Consider the following 23616-nt stretch of genomic DNA (forward strand, 5'->3'; position numbering starts at 1 on the left):
ATTGCCAAATCACTCTCGATCTGGAACAACTGCCTACATTCTATCACTAATCTCCTCAACAGTTTAAATTTGGTCCTCAATGCTAAAAAGACCGAACTTCTCCTCATTTCCGCCACCCAAGACAACTACCAGTCACAGGCCCAACATAACCACGCCCTCTCTCATACTCAAGTTAGAGACCTTGGGGTTATACTTGATAACCGTCTTAACCTAAAGAGTATGATTAACACTATAACCAAAGACTGCTTCTTCAGATTACAGGTATTAAAAAGACTCAAACCTCTTTTATATTTCCACGACTTTAGGACAGTACTTCAATCATTAATTTTTGCCAAAATAGACTACTGCAGCGCGCTCTTCACAGGATTACCCAGCTCATCCATCAGGCCACTCCAGATGATACAGAATGCTGCAGCTAGAATCCTGACAAGCACCAACCGGAGTGATCATATTACACCCATCCTCCGTAATCTACACTGGTTACCAGTCAACTATAGAGTCCTTCATAAATCTTTAACATTAATACACAAATTCATCTATAATCTCCTTTATCTCGACCTTGAAATTCCATTAAAACTCCATACTTCTAACAGACCAATGAGAGAAATATCCAAAGGAACGCTACAAGCCCCTCCAAACAAAGCCACGCGACTCATCACATCTAGGGACCGAGCATTTTCGACAGCAGGCCCAGCCATCTGGAACAACCTCCCTGCAGAACTTAGGCTGGAACCTTGCCTGCTAACTTTTAAGAAAAAACTCAAAACGTGGCTGTTCCGCCAAGCCTTCCCAGAACCCTGGGATACACATTAGGCGTGATCTACTCATGATTAATGGATCCTCCCCTCCTCTGAATACCTGGATAGCATGGATACCGTCTCTAACATACGAACTATCTCTAGTCTGGACTACCTCTAGTCCGGAATTTGTTTCTCTCCCTTCAACTTAACTTTATATTTTTCTTCTAGCTTCCAAGTTCACAGTCCTCGTTTTAATGTAACTTTGTTTTTTTCCTTTATCTAGTTATTTTACCCCTGTTCGATGTAAACCGTCCTGATATGGTTTTTAACCATGAAGGTCGGTATAGAAAAATGTTAAATAAATAAATAAATAGCAACCTAAAACTTAATTAGGAACTGATCAAAATTGAGATGAAGGCAGCAGTCCAGCAGCAAGAGGGGGGCTTCCCAGTCTTTTGCATCGAGTGTCACATGTATGATTTTTTACCCACCGGTGAGTAGTTGTACATGTGCATGCGATGCAAAGAGCTCCTGGCTCTCAGAGAATGAGTCCGATCTCTGGAGGCTAGAGTGGCAGACCTGGAGGAGCTGAGGCAGACAGAGAGGTATATAGATGAGACCTTCAGGGACATAGTAGTCAAGTCCAACTTCAGACTGGCAGCCTTGGTGCTGCCTTGGAGGAAGAAGGTCTCATGATGGGAGAGCACCAACCAGGTGCAGCAGGAAAGGATCCTGTAGCAAGGACCTGCTCTCCAGGTGATGCATTGTCCTTTCGCACTGAGGATATCTCCCCAAGGCCTACTGCCCAGGAGGGAAGGGTTAGGTCGGCCGTCATAGTTGGTGATTCGATTATTAGGAATGTAGATAGCTGAGTGGCTGGTGGGCGTGAGGATCGCCTGGTAACATGCCTACCTGGTGCGAAGGTGGCGGACCTCACGCGTCACCTAGATAGGATTTTAGACAGTGCCTGGGAGGAGCCGGCTGTCGTGGTACATGTGGGCACCAACGACATAGGAAAATGTGGGAGGGAGGTTCTGGAAACCAAATTTAGGCTCTTAGGTAGAAAGCTTAAATCCAGAACCTCCAGGGTAGCATTCTCTGAAATGCTCCCTGTTCCACGCGCAGGTCACCAGAGGCAGGCAGAGCTCCGGCGTCTCAATGCGAGGATGAGACGGTGGTGCAAGGAAGAGGGATTCAGTTTTGTTAGGAACTGGGGAACCTTTTGGGGAAGGGGGAGTCTCTTCCAAAGGGATGGGCTCCACCTTAACCAGGGTGGAACCAGACTGCTGGCGCTAACCTTTAAAAAGGAGATAGAGCAGCTTTTAAACTAGAACAAAGGGGAAAGCCGACAGTCGCTCAGCAGCGCATGGTTCGGAGAGACGCATCTTTAAAGGATACTAATGATGCATTAGAATTAGGGCATCCCGACAGTGAGGTTCCAATAATTAGAAAAGTAGTCCAAGTGCTTGTAAATAAAAACTCACCTGAGCTAAAATATTCTAACTTATCCCTATCAATTAAAAAGCAGAATGAAAATACAAACAAAAAACAAACTTTGAAATGTTTGTATGCTAATGCCAGAAGTCTAAGAATTAAGATGGGAGAATTAGAATGTATAGCAGTGAATGATGACATAGACTTAATTGGCATCTCAGAGACATGGTGGAAAGAGGATAACCAATGGGACAGTGCTATACCGGGGTACAAATTATATTGCACAGAGAGGAGCACTCGGGAGGAGGTGTGGCGCTTTATGTCTGGGATGGCATAGAGTCCAACAGGATAAACATCCTGCATGAGACTAAATACAAAATTGAATCTTTATGGGTAGAAATCCCTTGTGTGTCGGGGAAAACTATAGTGATAGGGGTATACTACCGTCCACCTGGTCAAGATGGTGAGACGGACAGTGAAATGCTAAGAGAAACTAGCCCTATTCATCCAAAGTAAAATCACCAATCTCTTAACCCTCTTGCCACCCAGTCCCACCCCTCTGACTAGCTCCTACCAACTACTCAACAAAAGAATCTCACTGGATGCGTTTGAACCTACCTCCGCCTTAGAGATCCAATCCCTGTTAAAGAAAATGAAACCGTCCTCCCATCCCTTCGACCTAATACCGTCAAAACTACTTCTACTAATACCAGAAACTATCTCCAAACCACTAGCGGACATTGTAAATTGTTCCTTAACACAAGGAATCTTCCCTAACGCCCTAAAAACTGCCTCTCTGAAACCACTACTAAAGCAGCCAGACTTGGATCCCAAGAATCCAAACAACTTCCGCCCAATCTCCAACCTGCCTTTTGTAGCAAAGATTTTGGAAAAACTGGTCAATTCACAACTCTCTAACTACCTCGAAGATCACGAAACCACACAATACGGGTTTCGCAAGGCTTTAAGCACTGAAACCCTACTCCTATCGCTAACAGACCACCTCATCATGGGCTTGGACAAAGGACAATCTTTCCTAACTAATTCTACTGGACCTGTCGGCAGCTTTCGATACTGTCAACCATGCCACCCTCCTCAACCGTCTCTCGGACATTGGAATAACAAGCTCGGCTCACACATGGTTCAAAACATTCCTTAGTAACAGAGGTTACAAAGTTAAAATCAATAATAATGAATCCCCCCGCTACAATTCCTCACAAGGAGTCCCTCAAGGCTCCTCACTATCCCCAACGCTATTCAACATATACCTTCTTCCCCTATGCCAACTGTTAACTAACCTACAACTAAAACATTTCTTATACGCTGACGACGTTCAAATTCTGATACGCATCAAAGAATCTATCACAAAAACTCTTAAACACTGGGAATACTGCCTCCAAGAGATCAACAGACTCCTCGCAAACCTAAATCTGATTCTAAACTCGGCGAAAATGGAATTCCTCCTCATCACACCCAAAAACAGCAACTCCCCACAAACTGCTCCAATGACACCATTGTTACACAAGCAAGAGACCTAGGGGTAGTAATGGACAAACATTTGAATCTAAAAACATTTATCAACAATACAACCAAGAACTGCTTCTACAAGCTGCAGGTAATCAAAAGAATGAAACCACTCCTACACTTTCAGGACTTCAGAACAGTCCTACAATCCGTAATATTCTCCAAGATAGATTATTGCAACTCTATCTTACTAGGCCTCCCATCCTCTTCCATTAAACCACTTCAGATGCTCCAGAATGTGGCAGCCAGAATCCTGACAAATTCCAGAAGAAGAGACCACATCTCTCCCATTCTAATAAATCTACACTGGCTGCCAATACACTACAGAATCCTACACAAGTCCTTCACCATCATCCATAAATCCATCCACTCCCTAGCCCCTCTCAACCTCCAAATCCCCCTCAGACTACACACATCATCCAGACCCATCAGAGAAGCCTACAAAGGATCACTGACTGTTCCCCCAATTAAATCTACTCACCATATTACACTCAGAGACCGGGCCTTCTCTACAGCGGGCCCCGCTCTTTGGAATACCTTACCACCTGATCTCAGACTTGAACCTTGCCTATTAACATTCAGAAAAAGGCTTAAGACTTGGCTATTTAAACAAGCCTTTCCCGACACTAATATCCAAGGAGAGATCCTACAGCAATCAAGCACTCCAGAGTCTATTATCCATTGAGAGACCTTACTGCACAATGTAAATAATATCCATAAAGAGACATTACTGCACAATGTAAATAATCTACCTCTGTAAAGATTTATATTTATTCTTGTCTATTCTTTTCTTCCTCCCCCAGTTTCAACAACCTTGTTATATTGTAACTTTTTGCTTCCTCTGCACTGGTTAAAAAGAACAAAGTTATTGCACCCCCCTGTTATTTGTAAACCGGCATGATATGATTGTATCATGAATGCCGGTATAGAAAAGCTTTAAATAAATAAATAATAAAATAAATAAATTAGGGAAGCTAACCAAATTGGTAGTGCGGAAATAATGGGAGACTTCAATTACCCCAATATTGACTGGGTAAACAGTGTGCAAATCCAAGGCTCTCATGCTAAACTTTCAAAAGGGAAACTTTGATAAAATGAGAAAAATTGTTAGAAAAAAACTGAAAGGAGCAGCTACAAAAGTAAAAAATGCCCAAGAGGCGTGGTCATTGTTAAAAAATCCCATTCTAGAAGCACAGTCCAGATGTATTTCACACATTAAGAAAGGTGGAAAGAAGGCAAAACGATTACCGGCATGGTTAAAAGGGGAGGTGAAAGAAGCTATTTTAGCCAAAAGATCTTCATTCAAAAATTGGAAGAAGGATCCAACAGAAGAAAATAGGATAAAGCATAAACGTTGGCAAGTTAAATGTAAGACATTGATAAGACAGGCTAAGAGAGAATTTGAAAAGAAGTTGGCTGTAGAGGCAAAAACTCACAGTAAAAACTTTTTAAAATATATCCGAAGCAGAAAACCTGTGAGGGAGTCAGTTGGACCGTTAGATGATCGAGGGGTTAAAGGGGCACTTACAGAAGATAAGGCCATCGCGGAAAGATTAAATGATTTCTTTGCTTCGGTGTTTACTGAAGAGGATGTTGGAGAGGTACCTGTAATGGAGAAGGTTTTCATGGGTAATGATTCAGATGGACTGAATCAAATCACGGTGAATCTAGAAGATGTGGTAGGCCTGATTGACAAACTGAAGAGTAGTAAATCACCCGGACTGGATGGTATACACCCCAGAGTTCTGAAGGAACTAAAAAATGAAATTTCAGACCTATTAGTAAAAATTTGTAACTTATCATTAAAATCATCCATTGTACCTGAAGACTGGAGGATAGCAAATGTAACCCCAATATTTAAAAAGGGCTCCAGGGGCGATCCAGGAAACTACAGACCGGTTAGCCTGACTTCAGTGCCAGGAAAAATAGTGGAAAGTGTTCTAAACATCAAAATCACAGAACATATAGAAAGACATGGTTTAATGGAACAAAGTCAGCATGGCTTTACCCAGGGCAAGTCTTGCCTCACAAATCTGCTTCACTTTTTTGAAGGAGTTAATAAACATGTGGATAAAGGTGAACCGGTAGATATAGTATACTTGGATTTTCAGAAGGCGTTTGACAAAGTTCCTCATGAGAGGCTTCTAGGAAAAGTAAAATGTCATGGGAGAGGTGGCGATGTCCTTTCGTGGATTGCAAACTGGTTAAAAGACAGGAAACAAAGAGTAGGATTAAATGGACAATTTTCTCAGTGGAAGGGAGTGGACAGTGGAGTGCCTCAGGGATCTGTATTGGGACCCTTACTTTTCAATATATTTATAAATGATCTGGAAAGAAATACGACGAGTGAGATAATCAAATTTGCAGATGACACAAAATTGTTCAGAGTAGTTAAATCACAAGCAGATTGTGATAAATTGCAGGAAGACCTTGTGAGACTGGAAAATTGGGCATCCAAATGGCAGATGAAATTTAATGTGGATAAGTGCAAGGTGATGCATATAGGCACCACACATTTCAGCTGAATAATATTATTAGTTTTAGCATTCCTTTGTATCATGTCTTTCTTGCTTTCTGTTTTAAACACTTTTTCCTACTCACACAGATGCTTAGCACCTTCTGCTAGTCATATAAATCAATACTCCCACTATACACAGAAAACTGAGGAATGGACTAAAAAAAAAAAAACAGGGACCCTTGGCTTGGCTAACTAGGGGTTCTTTTGATCCCATTATAATTACGGAAGTTATGTATAATTTATCTCTTTATGATGAAAAAGGCAAATATTCTATAACTAAGGGTATATTACAGATATTTTTGGATAAAACTATGAAATGTCAGTATAAAATCCAGTTGAAATCACTGCAACGAAAAATACAGAAAATCCATGCAGAGGAATCCTGTCCCTGCTGGAACTATCACCCCCTCCACCTTCTCCTACTTCCTCATCACCACCTGAGCAAGAGCTCTTTCCTATCCCTCCTCCCTTGCCCTTAGAGCCGTTTAGAGAACCTAACCACCCAACAGAAGCTAACATAGAATTGTTTCATTACAGTTGTTTTTTTTTTTTTTTTAAACTTTTTATTGTTTTATACCTTGACTGCTAATGTGTAATCAATCTCTGCCATAAGTCCACCTCTAAATTAATTGCTCCCGCAGTGATCACTACCCACTGCCTGAGGTAACCCTGGATATTCCCCTGCAGATATCTATCCCACTGATTTAAACTGCCCTCCCACTTCCCCCTTAAAACAGATAGGATATGCTACAAATAGGCCTCAAATAGACAAAAGGCCTCAAATTATACCCAGCTGCCTCCCCTCCCTAGGATGGGTAAGACCCCCAGCCTACCTATAGCTCCGTGAGTCAGGCACGTCTGGGACCAAACTAAGCCATGGGCAGAACGCCAGAGATTTTGGAGCTTATTATGATATGTTGTCATACAATATGATGAAAAGGGGGCCCTCAGGAGATCAGGTCTATGAAGGGTATGCTAGAGAGCGGTGAGGAAGCAATGAAACACCTTCAGGCATGCCACAGATAAGTCATTATGCTTGTTTTTCTAAGTTTTTTGATCATTTATAATTAGTTTTATAATTACTCATAAGTATCCTTTTTTTCTGTTTAGTATTATGCATAACGGAAAGGATGTGTGGGAAACAATGTACAGTGGTCAATACTTCTTAGCAGCAAGACTTTTAATTATGAATACAGTCACAAAAGTGATAAGGTTTATAACTGAACAATCAAATATAGTGTGAGAACAAGGACCACGACACGGCTGTGTTTCGCATCAGGGCTGCTCAGGGGGACCAGGCCTTCCATATATCTATAAATCAAAAAAGTAAACAAGATATTGAGGAGATAGGCGAACACATAAATGCAAAAAGATTACTTGACAACTGAACAAGGAGGATAACCAGGAAAGAACATGCATATAAAATTGAAACAACAAAACAGGTAAACCCTTAAGGACTGGAGCATCTCAGTGCAGGGTACTGTGGACTGACTGTATGCAATCTAAACAGATCAAACAAAGAAAGGAGGTAAGGATAAAGTTCAAAACTGCAAAAATAAACAAATTGGTTATAAACCAATATAGGCAGAAATCAGTAAAAAAAAAAAAAACTTACTGGAGTGATCAACAGGAATTTATGGCGTGGGGGCCAAAATATACTGAAAAGGGACATGCACAGGGCTGTTAAAGTCAAAAAAAACCAAAACAATGAAAAAAACAAAAATAGAAGTTAAAGAAATAAAGATATACTAATAAATGGTTTCAAAAGGATACCTGAGATCCGATTCGCATAGCAGGGAGAGCTTCTACATTGGGTAGACCGTGGCGCGATTAAAGATCCTTTGCCACGCGTCGGTGAGGGAAGGCCACCCGCGGTATGGTACAAGTAACTAAACCTAGAAAAATTAACAAAAGAATGGATTTTAATTCAAAATAAAGGTGGAACTAAATATAGGGGTTAACAATGGTAAAATCCTGTAAATAATGTTTATAAAAACTGTAATGCGTCGGCTTGAACGCCAGTCCCAGAGAAGATATTCAGAAGATTCTGCAAGAGACTGAAAAGCCTCCGTGTATATTAGCGTAAAGAGACAGCGGTAAGAGACCTGTAAATGGAAACTGTAGTACGTCGACTCAAACGCCAACCCCAGACAAGGATTCAGAAAATTGTACAAGCAATAAAATAATATATATTCACGGTAGCGTGAAGAAAGGGGAGGGGAGGGGGGGAAAAAGAAGAAGGGAAGGCAGACCTTGACAAGAGCAAAAATGTGGAAAGTGCATGGAATCCCGTTCGATACGGGGAAAATGGGAGCGTAACAAGGAGAAAGGCTCAGGGATCCAAAAATTACCTTTAAAACATCTGGCAGTTGTATATTGAAAATGTTGATCCAGACCCGAGCAAAAGCGAGCTCTTGGTAATCTTATCTGCTGGACAGAAAAATGGAAAACAGACAAGAATCAAGAAAGTGATCACGAGAACCAAAAAAGCCAGAAAACTAACCGTTCAAAGAGAAAAACCTTTCGGGACTCAGTACAGAAAATGCTGAATGGCGGTGTAGCAAACAAGGCTGTACAGTTCGACCCTAAAGTAAGCAGAGAAACTCATGCCAAAAAGTGATCATGTGACTGTGACTCTACCAATGGAAGGCCATGTACGGAGGAGAATAACAGGGGAGCCGGGAAAGAAACCAGGGGAGGGAGGGGGCAAAAAAGAGGAAGGGGGGAGCCCAAACCGTCAGGGAGGAGATGGGGGGAATGGCAAAAAAAAAATAGACAAAAATGTATATATTGGGGTGAGGAGAATTAAGCTAGAGAAAAGCTAGAAAAAAAGATGATCACGCAATCTCACGGTTAAGGCCCAAGGGCGTCAGAGAGTTGAACTCAAAGATCCAGCGTTGTTCCATGCGTGTGAGCGCTAGTGACACATTGCCACCACGTGTGGCTACAAGGGGTTGTTCAAGAGCAAAAAATGTAAGGTCTGCAATGACATGATTGTGGGATTGCCAATGGTCAACCAATGGCGCTTCCGAGCGGCCTGGCTTTAGGCATGATCGGTGTTCGATAATTCTTGCCCTTAACTGGCGAGTAGTTTTGCCCATGTAAATCAGAGGGCATGGGCACAAAATGGCGTAGATCACATCACTTGAAGCACATGTGGTGAGGTGTTTAAGGATGTATTGCTTCGAGGAGACAGGGTGTGAAAACCCTGCGCTGAGACACTCCAGTCCTTAAGGTTGACTACCCCTCTGGCTTTGTCTGTTTTGTTTTTCCTTTTCTCTCTTTTCCCCCCCTTTGCAATGTAACCACCCACCTGTCCTTAATTAACTGAATTATTTGTTTACCTACTTTATTGTTTCAATTTTATATGCATGTTCTTTCCTGGTCATCCTCCTCGTTCCGTTGTCAAGTAATCTTTTTGCATTTATGTGTTCGCCTACCTGCTCAATATCTTGTTCACTTTTTTGATTTATAGATATATGGAAGGCCTGGTCCCCCTGACGCAAAACACGGCCGTGTCGGGGTCCTTGTTCTCACACTATGTTTGATTGTTCAGTTATAAACGTGTACCACTTTTTTTCACTGTATTCACAATTAAAAATCTTGCTGCTAATAAGTACTGACCAGTGTACATTGTTTGCCACACATCTTTCTGTTGTGCTTCCTCTATTTGTGTTAGCTGTTTACTCCGCCCTCGTGTGCTTTCGCCTAGTATTATGCATAGACATAATGCTAGACAGACACTGCATGAAAATAATGAGCTAGAAAACTGCTAGTATAAAATGGGAAATTATTGTGCTATACTGAAAGTATACCAAGGCCAATGCTAACATTCCAGCCTAGCTGCAAACTCATCTTACACACTGATAGTATTTGCATAGTAAATAATGAATTTACATATAGTCACTTAGAATAATTCTTTTCTCATTATAGCCAGTCATAGAATTATTTTGCCAATTGTGTATCTAAATTATTGGTGCTACCCTTATATAAATCCTGGTATCAGTGAATGATCTTTGAGAGAACCAATCCTGCTCCACTGCATGGTAATCTGCTGTACTCTCCATAATGAATAGGTTATTACATTTTTGGTTTTCATTAAAAAGGATTTTTCTCCTCAAGCTGCTGGGTCTAAGCATTTATTCAGTCCACAACAGTTGTGTCCAAGTTTTCTGGAAGCAGATATGGCTCCTTCATTGTTACACAGTTGGAGCTGGCTCAAAATTTCAGTGAAGAGAAATACGACAAAAGCTGGTTGCTTGGTAAGTCAAACCAGAGCACGAGCTAAAATGGCAAAGTGTAAGCTCTTTGGGGTGGGTACCAAGAGCGGAATAGTACAGGCTTTCTGGAACAATATATGGTACCAAAGAGAATACTATTCTGCTACATGTGTAAGCTCTCTGGGATGGGGGCCAAAAGCATTCGCAGAAAATTTCAAATGTAAGTTCTCTGGGTGGGTACTTTAAAGCAGAATAGTGCACACTTTCTGGTGCATGGTGCCAAAAGCATGAACTATTCCGCTACACAATCAAATATTAGCTGTCTGGAGTGGATGCATGAAAGCACTCTGAGATGAGTACCAAAAATGTTGGCTAAACTTATGGAACAGGTATTAACAGGTCAACAGCATGATTTATTTGATGCCTTGCACACAGCAATTTAAGGATTGTTCTACTTTCAAATTCTTGCAGGAGATGCTGGTTATGGCTGTAAGGCATGGCTGATGGCTGCTCATAACCCTGTTTGCATCGTGTACAGTGGCAGAAATCCACTATAATGAGGCACATACGAGAACCAAGGCGGTCATAGAACTTACATTTGGCCTTTTGAAAAGCCAGTTCCGCAGCCTTGTCTGCTCTGGAGAAGCACTGCAAAGAAAGTGGCAGACATTGTCATGGTGTGCAGTATCTACTAGATAAACGAAGCTTGACCGACGTGCCGCAAATGCGCGGCAGAGTGCAACTCTACCGCACATGCGCAGGCAGCACGTTGGTCAGAGCTTGCCTGTAACAAAAATGGCGCGGCAAGGAACAGTAGCAGTAGCGGCAGCGGTGAGGAGCAGTAGCGGCGGCGCACGCGAGGGAGGGACCTCCCCCGGAGATCTTCCATCTCCGCCATCCGAAGGGGTTGTGAATGAGCTGAGAGAGGGGGAGTGACTGAGGGGAGGGAGGAGGGAGGAGAGAGTGAGGGGAGGGAGGGAAGAATGAGGGGTAAGGAAATGGACTGAAAATAAAAAGTTAATGTAGCCCGTTGTTACGGGCTTAACGGCTAGTGCTCCATAACATCACCCTCTGGGATGGCATTCCTCTGGACATGGATCAGGACCCTGGGGCCACAGGCGAATATGTTCGCACCTGCCATGGACAGAGATAGCATGGCAAGAGGGAATGAGCTCTGCTGCAAGATCATAGCGGACTATTTTGAAGGTACATTTTTACACAAGTTTTCAGGGGGGGGGGGGCGGGTAGGGGCAAGTTGACAGGGGTGAGGCTGATTGTATGGAAGAAATTCTAACTCCAACATTTGTCTCTTCTCAGAGCAGTGCAAACCCCAAGGAAGATGAATGCCAGGAGAGATACACACTTGGCCATCTACCATTTTTTTTCAATATGTTATGGTGCAACTCCATTTTTGGATAGGCTCTGAATCATTGGGCCTGTGTGGAAATCCCTGACCCAAGAAGGCATGGCCTATGATGCCCCTGGCATGCCCTGCATCATTGGACCAGAGTTTTCCACACCATAGATTTTGTTTCAGAGCTGCTAATGTTGTCCTGCTATAGCATCCCCAGGACCAGCTCCTTCACCAGCATCGGCTGCACATCACATGGTGGGCCACCTCCTGTCTGGCACTTGAACCTCTCGATGGCCTTGACAGCACCTCTGATGTCCCGCCATCAATGCTTCAGTGCGTCCACTGTCCTGGTTGTCACTGACTGGCTGCTACCATGTTTGGTGATGCTCTCCCAAATCTTCTTGAGTTTCAAGGATGTATTCTGCCCAAACAGCGTACTGTACCTCTCGCAGACCCACCACACCAGAAGATCCTTCTCTTCCTTTGTGAAGCACACATCATGCTGACACTGCTTCTCCTCCCGCTGCTGGTTGCTGATTCTTACCTGCTTGTCACTCCTTGATAATCTCAGGGGTGGGTACTACCTCCTTGAGCACTATTCCCACTACCTACTCCCCTTCCCTTCCCCCTTACCCCTTCACTCACTTTCTTCTCCTCCTTCAACTGCCCTTGCTAGCTCATGCATGCTACTCCCCTTCCCTCTCCCCTTCCTGGTTATACTCCACTGACTCATGCACTACATTCCTCCTGGCCTCTCTGTCATCACTTGTCTGCCTGTCACGCTCATCCGTTTCCCTACTGTCACACCCTCTGTCACCCTATTTTCTCTACAGCCAAGAACAACCACTCTGCTCTTTCAGGAACCTAAACACAAAAGTGGACAGACAGTCACAGACCAACAAGCAGATGTACTCAGAAGATTCATTCAAGAACACAGAAAAAAGACTAAAGGATAGGAACATAAGAACATGCCATACTGGGACAGACCAAGGGTCCATCAAGCCCAGCATCCTGTTTACAACAGTGGCCAATCCAGGCCATAAGAACCTGGCAAGTACCCAAAAACTAAGTTTATTCCACATTACTGTTGCTAGTAATAGCAGTGGCTATTTTCTAAGTCAACTTAATTAATAACAGGTAATGGACTTCTCATCCAAGAACTTATCCAATCCTTTTTTAAACACAGCTACACTAACTGCACTAACCACATCCTCTGGCAACAAATTCCAAAATTTAATTGTGCGTTGAGTGAAAAATAACTTTCTCCGATTAGTTTTAAATGTGCCACATGCTAACTTCAAGGAGTGCCCCCTAGTCTTTCTATTTTCTGAAAGAGTAAATAACCGATTCACATCTACCTGTTCTAGACCTTTCATGATTTTAAACACCTCTATCATATCACCCCTCAGCTGTCTCTTCTCTAAGCAAGGGAAAAGCAAGCAGCACAAAAGATACCACTCAACAATCACAAAGCACCAAGAACAACCACCAACTCCAACACCAAGATAACCTCCAGCACCTAGTCCAGAACTCACCTAACACCACCCAACACTGACAAAATGGCCTTGGAAAAGGCTGCCGTTTATTTCGATGCAAGGAGGACTGTCCCAGAAAAGACTGACATCTGTACACCACTAATCACACCACAGGTCAGCCCAGGTTACTTCTCTCAACCAATAGGGGACACTGCAACATTTATCCAACTAATGCCGATTTTTACCACAGGTATGTGCATGTCAGTTTTAATGTCATTTTTGGCAGAATCTTTGGGCTTATTGTGGATTTTTAATGCCAGTTTGATTTGCATATTAATTCGTTTATAGCATCAAGTGGGGCCACAGTTTTTTAATGCATGCGTTATTAAAAATCAGTGCTAAGGTTCTTTGGGATCTTGTGATATGGTGAACCGAGGAGGACGTGTCTCTCTTGGCTCGGGGTGCCACGGTTCCTGTAATCACCCGCAATCCAGCTGAAATAGGGCTTTTCTGCTGCCTGACATTTCTCTCTTCAATCTCGCTTATGTTGATCATACCTTTCATGCAGAAATTGCCTACTGTGATGCTGCCTAGGCAAGTAAGAAGGAAAGAGATAAGCCGTGGGGAACGGAAAGTAAGATGGCGTTTGGATAAGATCTCATTGAGAGCCGACCACACATAGAAATGACGGTGTTCATTGCGGCTCTCAATGACAAACTCAGTGGCATTTCGGCACAGATTTCAGACTTAAAATCTGCCCTATCGGAATTCCACCTACAGATAGAACAGGTCGAAGGCCGCACCTCCAATGTTGGAGGCATTCTGTCAATTACAGCTCTAGAAAGAACTGTTAAGAACACAGAAAAACACGACCTTGAAAACCGTAGTTCAGAAGGTCTAGCTTGCATTTTATTGGCCTTCCTGAATCCCTTGAGGAGAAAGGTCTGCAAGCTTTATTTTTGGATTGGATTCCAGAGGCCTTAGACTAACCGGACTTGAAAGGTTTTCTGGAGATCGAACGCATGCACCAGCTGGGTGCAAAGAAAGCAACGGATTCGAGACTCAGAGTGGCAATTGCAAAAGTTATGAACTTTGTGTATAAGCTGCGCATTTTACAGGCCTATCAATGACACCCGGATCTTATGTTCCAAGAGAAGAAGATATGGATAGCCCAAGACTACTTGGTCCGAGTATCGGCAATGCAACAGGAGTTTTTCCCTATCTGCGCTACCTTGATCCAAAAACAGATATGCTTCAGCCTGCAATTCCCGGCTAGGTTACGAGTTTGGCACGAGGGGAAATCTATGGTTTACGAGTCAGAGTCAGCGAAAAAGTTCCTGGAAGACCTGGCTAAATGACTGTCTCCGTTTTGGCCGCAGGTCCTTTGTTACTTTCATTTATTTATTTATTTGTTTTGAACTGTGAGAGCCAGCAATAGCAGCAAGAGCTTACTTGTGCGCCTTACATGGTTACTTTCTAACGGGGAAGTCCTCTTGTTTTCACCTCATGTTAGTGCCATCGACTTTGCCCGAGCGATGTGCCGGTCTGAGTTTCTAAACATAGTCTGAAGCCTTCTCAGTTTCTAAGATGGTCTTCTGCTCTAAACATTTTTGTTCTATGGGTTTTGATAGTTCACAGATACCTATATATTTTGCACTCTGTCCAGTACGGTAACTGGGTGTGCTTATGAAACCTACGAACCTAATTTTTATATATGTATTACTTTCTACTACTGGCCCCGATTGTTCATTTCTCCGTATCGATAGGGATACAGTCTTTGCCCTATGGCACAATTTGACTTTTTCTACAACTGTGGGGGTTGTGGGAATGTGGCCCCTGTTCACACATATAGTGATCCTGTTTGCTGTTGTTTCCAGAAGTTTATGGGGTTGCATAGGTATGGGGAGGGGGAGCAAGACATTAGGGGGTTGGAGATCCAGGGTGCCAGTTTGGGGAGCTGGGGAGACATTTTGCTACAATTCTCAGGACTCTTTTTTTTCTCATTTGGAATCCTATCTGGGGCATTTGGTGTTTAGGCAGATTTTGGTCCCTGCATGTTATTGCCTTACACAAGCACCTTTTTTTACTGGTGGTGGGAGCATACTGTTTTGTTTTCAATGGAGGGGTTGGCTGGCAGCCTTCCACTATTTTCGAGGTAGTCTCTCTACTGTTTAATTACTTTTCCTGCTCTAAATGGGGGTAAAGTATGAATAGTCTCATGGAATGGAAACAGATTAGGTTCCCCTATTAAAAGAAAAAAAGCCTTCCAATCTTTGAAGAGAGCTCAAGTCTGCCTTCAGGAAATGCACCTTAATGATGTGAAGAGTTAAAAACTTAGAAGGGAATGGGCAATAGCTTGCTACTACGCTCCAGCAAAAGGGGAAAAAAAAAGGTGGAGTAGCAATTTTGGTAAATAAAAATACTACATTCCAAATATTGAAAAAAGTTCAGGACCCAGATGGTTGCTATCTTTTTGTCATTTGTAAACCTGGAAGGCAATCTCATCACCATCTGCAATGTGTATGCGCCCAATGCATATGATCACTTGTGTTTTTATTAATTTGATAATCCAAGTGATGACTCACTTTACTACTAGTGGGTGATTATAATTGTATACATAATGCTAAGTTGGATAAATGTATTACTCCTCAGGGTTTCAGGGTGAGTGCGGATAGGGGCATGGCTTTTTTTATGTCACCATTTGCAATTGCTCGATGTCTGGCGGACAGTAAACCCGGAAGTCAAAGAATACACACGTGTATCTCGTGTTCACATGATGCTATCCAGAACTGATTATATTTTGATTTCACAAGATTTATTTGCTAAGGTAGATGTGGCAGCAATAGGCCCTATTGCAGTAACTGATCACGCCCTGATTTGGGCAGATTTTTGGTTCTCTAGTGACAGAAATACCTTCAGACCGTGGCGCTTCCCGGGTCACTTAGTAGATGATAGGGAATTTAAATTATTTTTGGTTCAAAAGTGGAAGGAGTTTCAGATAAATGATTCAGAACACAGACATATCCCCTACATTGTTTAGGGAGACATGTAAGGTGGTACTTCATGGGAAAATCACTGCCTATAGGATTAAGAAAAATAGGCAACTAATGGCACGATCCTTTCTTTGGAAAACCAACTTTGACAGGCAAAGCAGAAGTTGGATACCCACCTCACCAGTCGAATAAGGACCTCTATCAAATAACCAACAATAGTTTACATTCTTATTTGCATCTTAGAGCCCAAACATCTTTGAGGTGCTCTGAGCCAACAACTTAACTTGGTTAAGTTGTTGGCTAGATTGTTAAAAATTTGGAAGGGGAAAACAATCGAGGGTCTTCGTCGGGATAACGATCAAATGGCTAAGGGGGGGGTTAAGGAAATCACTGAGGTTTTGCGGAAATTCTGAGATGTTATACTCAGAGGATAGAGAAGGGGGTGCAAGAGATGAAGATAGCTTTTTCCAAGGCTTTCATCTCCCTCAACTATTGGAATCACAACTTGACTATATCAATAGCTCTAATTCTAGCTCTGAAGTAATGAAAGTGACACGGGTCAGTAAGCCTTATAAGACTCCAGGCCCAGATGGGTACATGGCAAACCTTTACAAGTTTTGGTTAAAAGACAGGTAACAGAGAGTAGGATTCAATGGTCTGTTTTCACAGTGGAAAAAGGTAAACAGTGGAGTGCTATCGTCATTGCATTGTCGAGAATACTTGCACCGACTTGTCCCAAACGAGCGGAAGAAACACCAAGGCCTTGCGCACCGCCCTGGTTCCCATTCGCTTGCCTCAAATCACAGCCGCAGCGAAGTTTGCCACACTGCACAGGAGCCAGCATGTCAGGGCGGTCGGGCCTGTACACGTGGTCAGACCTAAAAATAAACAGAGACTCCGCGATCGCTCCTCAGCCCTACACAGAGCCTCCACTGATGCCAATCTCCCTGCTTCAAGCCTCTCTTCTTTTTTTTTTTAAACTAAATTAAAAGACAGGCCACAACTAAAAGAGGGAAAGAACTACTCCCCTGCTTCTGGAGACAGAAGGCTGAGGAGACAGGCCCACAGAGGGAGAGAGGGCCCAGAGGGGGAGAGGGATCCAGGACCCCAAGCAATCTACCCCTCCCTGTCAAGAAGGGCAGAGTCCAGACAGGGATTAACAAACACTCCCCCCCCCCCCCTCCACCTGAGGGATGGCCCACAAAGGAACCTAACACCTCAGGGGAGCCAAACTCTCTTCTTATTTTATCTTTTTTCTTCAAACTCCAGGCAGCAGATTTGCACCTCTACCATCTGCTGGAGACAGAGAAATACTGAGGGACTGCAGGTGGCACTCTTGGTTATGTAGTAGTGCCTCAATGTTTTGTTCTCTGCCTCCCATCTGCTGGTAGGGATGCATAAACCCACTCATCTGGACTGATCCGGGGTACGAACAGGAATCATTATTAAGGCACAAATGATTAGAAACACCTGAAGGTCAAGGGAGAACAGGCCACTGTCCTCATGGGAACAAGGATAATGGTCCTGTCACATCTACTTCACCAGTTTCTTTCAATGTGTGCAGACCTTCAGGCACAGAAACAAAGGGCTTTATAGGTCCTAGTGAGTAGTAGCAGTGGATGGCCTGGAATAGTGCAGGTTATACCAGGCCAATGGCTAATACATTGATGACATCATCAATGTAGCCATTACATTGATGATGTCATCTGGTGGCACTGAATGGACCTCTTTCTCTAAGTAGAGCTCTTGCTCTACTGAGCATGTGCAGGAATTCCCGCTCAGGTGTTGCCCCGTGAACCCCCTCAAGTCTTTTTTTCATTCGAGCAACAGAGCAACGTGAAACTCAGTCTAGAGGGTGACTACTAAAATGGTCAGTAGTCTTCGTTCTAAAGCATATGGGGATAGACAAAGATCTGTACACCGTGGAGGAAAGGAGAGATATGATACAATCAAATATGTCAAATGTTTCCATTCACAGGAGGTGAGCCTCTTTCAATGGAAAGGTAAAACAAGGTGTCATGTGATGAGGCTGAAAGGGGGGTAGACTCAGGAGTAATCTATCTTAGGAAATATTTCTTTACAGAGAGGTTAGTGGATGTGTGCAACAGCCTCTCCATGGAAGTGGTGAAGACAAAAACAGTATCTGAATGCAAGAAAGCATAGGATAAATACAGGGGATCTCTAAGGAAGTGATGGGAATTATACTGCTAAATTAATTGGATGGATGGGCAAACTAGATGGGCCATACAATCTTTTTCTGCAGTCATGTTTCTGTTTCTTAACTGTGACCCTGATATTTAAAAGCTACTTAGCCGGATCAGTAGGACTTAGTAGTGGCTGCTGAATATCAGACTATGTTCAGCGGTCACCACTTATCCGGCTAAGCAGATAGCCGGATAACTTGGGGATAGGGAATGAGCAGATGGGGGTGGCACTACTTATCCGGCTAACTTAACCAGATATTGCCAATATTCAGACTTATCCGGTTAAATTAAGGTTAAGTTAACCGGATAAGTTAGACCTGCCACAGTGCAGCAAATACATGGACATTCAGCGCATAACTGACTAGCCCATGTAAGTAAGCAAGATAAATCTTATCTGGCTAAATAGTTTAGCTTTCAATATCTACTCCTATATTTTTTTCTATCTAAAAAGTTGCCTTGCTGCTTCAGCAGTCCCCTAAACAGCACTTTTCAGTGTTATGTTCTTTAAAAAAAAAAAGAAGAAGAGAAGAGAGACAGATTTTCTTCCTCATAATATTAGGAAAGAAGAAAGCCTCAGTAGGTGCATTTGTGGCAGAAAAATGTTCATTACAGATGGACAAGATCTTTGTTACATTTGCCTGAGTCCTAACCATAATCAAGATGGATGTCTCCGCGTACACAAAAAGTATGGCCCTATAAAACAGAGGAAATGTGAAAGGCTCAGAGAAAGCACACAGTCAGTCCTCCTCCCGAAGAGCAGCTTTGTCTGTCTCACCAAGAAGGGAGCTAAACAGGAGCTCCTCCCAAATATCTTCTCCCATCGGCAGAGTAGGCCGAATCCTTCAGGTCAAGTAAACACAGCCAGCATGTGTCGAAGAAAAGGAGACACCGCTCTGCGGAACACTGCATCAAAGAAGCACCGAGTGTACCGGCACTGTCGATGCATGGAGCACCACAGACGCATAGCGCTGCATCAGCACCACCAGCGCCATCAATACATAAGTCGTCTACATATCATTCCTCGACACCTTTACAGTTAGAAGCATCGATGCATCGGTCTGCAACTCTCCCTACACAATTGTACGTGGGCCATATGTGCTTATGATATCTCTCCCTCTACCAGTCACCAGAAGAGTCTCGCCAAGAAAATTATTAGGCCAAGTATTGCATCTAGAAAACACCAGATCCCATCTGCTTTCTAGTGCCTCTAATTTCTAACTGACCGCCATCTCAAATTTTACAGAGTCCAGAAGACATTCAAGTCCTAGTCTCAGAAGACGATGTTCCACCACCCATGCCAGGTCAGAGATCATGTCAGCCACTTGACCAAGTAATAGAGTTTTTGAAGGATTTCTTTACCTCTTTGGTGGCTAAAATGAGGGTACTATCCAACCTCTCCTATCCAGGATTTTAACTTTACTCCCATAAGAGGGAGCCCCATTTTCTCCAGTTCACATTTCTATGCCATTAGAACCCCTGCAAGGAAGTTCTCTCGCTGCAGACTCTAGCCCCTCAGAGGAAGTGCACCTGGCCCCTCTGAAGCAACCAAATATCCCTTGGTCACCCTCTTCATCACTAGATACCTGGATTAGTATTCCCTCACCTCTCGGATACCATCCAAACCACCCCCTCCCCCTGCCACTCCAGAACTTCTGGAACACTCATCGCCCCCGGAAAATCTTTCCTACTCAAAATATTTGGACAAACTGGGAAAAGCCCTTGCAGTAAAAATGTGCATAAGGACCAAGATCCTCACATAAATGTTATGTGTCTTTTCCAAATTCTGGAAACACCAGCAGCTCTTCCGATCCATCAAATACTAGAAGAATTACAAACAAGAATGTGGGAAAATCCAGTTACCTGCATCCCAGGGGACAAAAATCTCTAGGGTTTGGAGTTGTGGAACTACCTTATCAATCTGTAGTGGCAGAACTGGCTTTAAAGAAAGTGGAGAAAACTAGGATATACTCAAATACTTTGCCAGGGAAGGATCCCTGGTTCCTAGACAATTTTGGAAAAAGCTGTTTCAAAACTCTATGCTAACTGCAAGGACTTCAGAGCATGCCAAAAGGCCTGGTTCAGTGCCAGTAGCCTTCAATCAATGTCCATGTAAAGTAGGATGTGCCTTGCCTCACTGACAACCTCTTAAGAGAAAAGCTCAGGGAAACAGTGGCGCAAATTACGGAACAACATATAGCAGTCCAGTCCCTCTCTGCAGGACCAGAACCACCACCTTCCTTCCAAAGGTGTCCTTACTACTCTTATAAAAGGCCTTACTTTCAGAGATGCCCCTTCCAGCAGTTCCATTACCGGATGCTGCCTCTACTTCCACAGCACCAGCAACTTCCAACTCGCCCCAGACAACATGACCACCCTCAGCCAAAAGCCACGCAACAAGTTCAGCCCAAACCTGGACAGAGTTTTGATCACCTTCCAAACTCAGCAACCAGCCACTCCTGTAGGAGGGAGAATCTAGCACTATCTAGAGGAGTGGCGCAAGATCACAAACGATCCTGGATTCTCAGAATCATGGAGTCTGGATATTGATTGCATATCTTCCGGCTTCCCATACTTTCGCATCATTCAGACTTCAGTACGGCTCCCTCTCACTCAATGCAATTCCTTGATCAGCAGGCAATAGAACCAATTCCTACATGTAGTTTTTTCACAATAGGGCTGTGCGCCACATCCACTTAAAATTCCTACCAAAAGTAGTATCAGCTCTCCATATTAATCAAGCCATCATACTCCCTACATTCTTTCTAAGGCCATATGCACATGGAGGTGATACAATCTAAGCTGAGGAGGGTTTTAAGAGGGCCTTGGCTTGCTAAATAAGAAGAACTCAGCCACATTGTGAAGCTTCACAGGTCTTTTTCTCTTATGATCCTAACAGACTAGGCATAGCAGTGGCAAAACAAACATCGTCCAATTGGCTAGCAGACTGTATTGCACATTGCTATACCCTAGAAGATTATGGGTTCTGTCAAGGATTACCAGGTGAGAGCCATGGCTGAATTAGTAGCTCATCTGCAAAGCTGCAACTTGGTCATCAGTACAAACATTTATGTCTCATTGCTGTCTGGACAATTTATCAAAGGATGATAAATTTGGACAAGCAGTTTTGCGTAGCCTGTTCACTCAGTAGTCTGCTCTCTACAACTGTCCAAGTTGTTTTTCAGTAATCTCTCTGCTGCAACTCTTAGCTTGGGGCTCCCCACAGATCATGATTAATTAAGTCCTACTTGTTGACAGAAAAAGCAAGTTTGCTGGTCATTGTTGCTGCCAGATGTGAGTTAGCAATATTGTGGAAATCTGCCTCTATACCCCCAGAGAATAAAGTGCGAACAAGATTGTGCAAGTTATGGAGAATTTACATGGGGATATCAGCGTCACATACGTCGCACTCGAAACACAAGGAGATATGGCAACCTTTCGGGAAATGGTTGGAGAGATGACTTTATTTATCTATATTTTTCTCTAACCAAACGACCTTTTGTTGTTTAAGTGAATATGTTCTACTGGGGGATTTTCTGAAACCATTACATGTACTTTTATATACCAAATGTTTCACCTCTCAATAAGAATGTTACATCTTTATACCATGAGCACATATGATCCTGCTGTAATTCAACACTGTATTATGCTATTTTTGTATTGGTGGGGGAGAGGGATGGAGATGCGACAGGAATTAATAACAACTTATAATGACTTATCTTGTTTATTAATGTAGACATGACATACAGATTGTTTGATCTCTTTTATTCACTGTTCTACTGTTTATATGCATAATCAAACTGATGGATGATGTTATATATTTGAAAATCCAATAAAATATAAAGAAAAAAAAAAGAAAAAGCAAGTTTGCTTACCATAAACAGTGTTTTCTGCAGAAGGCAGGATGAATTAGCCATGGAATGTCCGCCCTCCTCCCTGAAGAATCAACTACCTAGCTAGATTTAGCTTTCAAATTGACTGAGGGGGCTAATGAGGCAATGCCCAAGTGGGAATTCCCACACATGCTCAACAGAGTAAAGCTCTACTACAGGGCTTCCCAAACCCATCCTGGGGACCCTGCAGCCAATCAGGTTTTAGTATATCCACAATGAATGTGAGAAATTTGCATAAAACACTCAATATAGGAAAATTTATCTCTTGCATATTCATTGTGGATATCCTGAAAACCCAGCTGGCTATGGGGACCCCAGGATAGGTTTGGGAAGCCCTGCTCTACTAGCTTAGAGAGAGAAGTCCATTCAATGCCACTGGCTGACATCAACGTCATGGCTAATTCATCCTATCTATGGAAAACACTATTTATGGTAAGCAAATCCACAATGAATCTGTATGAGGTAGATTTGCATGCACTGTCTCCACTGCATACCAATTTATGGTATGCATTTTCATCACAGATATCCTAAAAAACAGACTGGATGAAGGCAAATTTGGGAACCATTAGTGGCGTGCCTCAAGATTCAATGGTGGGCATCTTCTTTATCTATTTACAAAAACTCTCTTAGACAAGAGTGACAGCAATACAACCCTGTATGTTTGTAGGCCACACCTGCAATATGGGGTACAGGTCTGGCCCTACACCGACAGAAGGATCGAAAAGAAGGGAAACCCAATTAAAAAGGTTAGGTGGTAAATAGGATGCCCATGAGGATGAGCTGATTAGTCAAGGCCATTTCTCTAGAAAAAAAGAATATTGAAAGGGTAGGATTAAACTGTACAAATACATTATAAGAATCTTAGGTCCTTTCCAGCTCTGTCATTCCATGATTCTGTTTATTCCTAGACTGGTGCACATTTATCTCATTGGAGGAATGGCTCAGTTCCCCTGTCCCGTTAAATAAATTCCAAAACCTCTTAGGGTAGCCTCACATACCTGCTGTAAGCTTCGCAGCACTTTCTCCTTTCTGAGTGGCGAGATTTGACTCTTCTTTTTTAATGCGTAATGAAAAGACAGATGTAACGATGGGAAGATCTGGCATTATGAAAGAGAAAGGTATTATTCAGGGAAATGCTGGCCCAAAATTTGCTCCTAAAGCACTAGAAAGCAGAAAATAGCCTTCTCATTGCTACAGCTTTTAACACATCCCTCTGGGCAGTCCAGTAACTTATTACTCCCCCACTGCTTTGATGTATGAGGCT

The 23616-nt window shown here is 43.0% G+C and overlaps 1 protein-coding gene across 3 annotated transcripts in view; it reads right to left on the reverse strand.

Annotated features, from left to right (window-relative positions):
* LOC115100241 (gastrula zinc finger protein XlCGF57.1-like) overlaps window positions 1-23616 on the reverse strand; it is a 48576-nt gene that overhangs the window by 8393 nt on the left and 16567 nt on the right. The window contains exons 4-7 of one of the 3 annotated variants that reach the window (XR_003859005.1): window positions 23351-23449; window positions 8568-8643; window positions 7990-8111; window positions 7379-7527 (exon numbers count right to left, since the gene is read on the reverse strand). Coding sequence is in view for 1 of the 3 variants with exons in the window: in XM_029618606.1 (XP_029474466.1) it covers window positions 23351-23449 (99 nt within the window). In the remaining 2 variants the exon portion in view is untranslated. Of the gene's footprint in view, window positions 1-7378; window positions 7528-7989; window positions 8112-8567; window positions 8647-23350; window positions 23450-23616 lie in introns of those variants that run through there. The other 2 variants (XR_003859008.1, XM_029618606.1) reach the window with 2 other exon arrangements.

Source organism: Rhinatrema bivittatum, chromosome 1, assembly GCF_901001135.1.
Source record: "Rhinatrema bivittatum chromosome 1, aRhiBiv1.1, whole genome shotgun sequence".
NCBI lineage: Eukaryota > Metazoa > Chordata > Amphibia > Gymnophiona > Rhinatrematidae > Rhinatrema > Rhinatrema bivittatum.